The sequence below is a fragment of the Mesitornis unicolor genome, unplaced genomic scaffold, assembly GCF_000695765.1.
Source record: "Mesitornis unicolor isolate BGI_N332 unplaced genomic scaffold, ASM69576v1 scaffold29826, whole genome shotgun sequence".
Lineage (NCBI taxonomy): Eukaryota > Metazoa > Chordata > Aves > Mesitornithiformes > Mesitornithidae > Mesitornis > Mesitornis unicolor.
The window spans coordinates 1,970-2,235 of record NW_010192134.1 but is presented as its reverse complement, the minus strand read 5'-3'; the positions used below and the strand labels follow the sequence as shown (position 1 = coordinate 2,235).

Sequence of the window (266 nt, the reverse complement as noted above, 5' to 3'; positions counted from 1 at the left end):
GGAGGTGGAGAAGGTGACGGTGGACGCGCTGAGCGGCCTCACCGGGGACCTGTCGGGACGGTACTACCGCCTGAGCGAGATGACGGAGAAGGAGCAGCAGCAGCTCATTGACGTGAGTCAGCGCGGCCCCGGCTCTGCCTCCCCGGGGAGCCCGCACCCCCTTTCCCTGGGACCTGGACCCCTTTCCCAGCGAGGCTGCCCCACAGCGCAGTGGGTGCTCATGGTGCTGCTCGCGTCCCCCGAGCCAGGGGAGGGTGGAGCTTGCT

The 266-nt window shown here is 69.5% G+C and overlaps 1 protein-coding gene across 1 annotated transcript in view; it reads left to right on the top strand.

Annotated features, from left to right (window-relative positions):
• The window catches only part of LOC104542610 (creatine kinase U-type, mitochondrial-like), a gene marked incomplete at both ends in the record, with an annotated part of 2,754 nt that overhangs the window by 670 nt on the left and 1,818 nt on the right, over positions 1-266 (top strand). Inside the window, one exon of the mRNA XM_010186975.1 lies at positions 5-116. Coding sequence (XP_010185277.1) covers positions 5-116 — 112 coding nt within the window. The remainder of the gene's footprint in view (positions 1-4; positions 117-266) is intronic.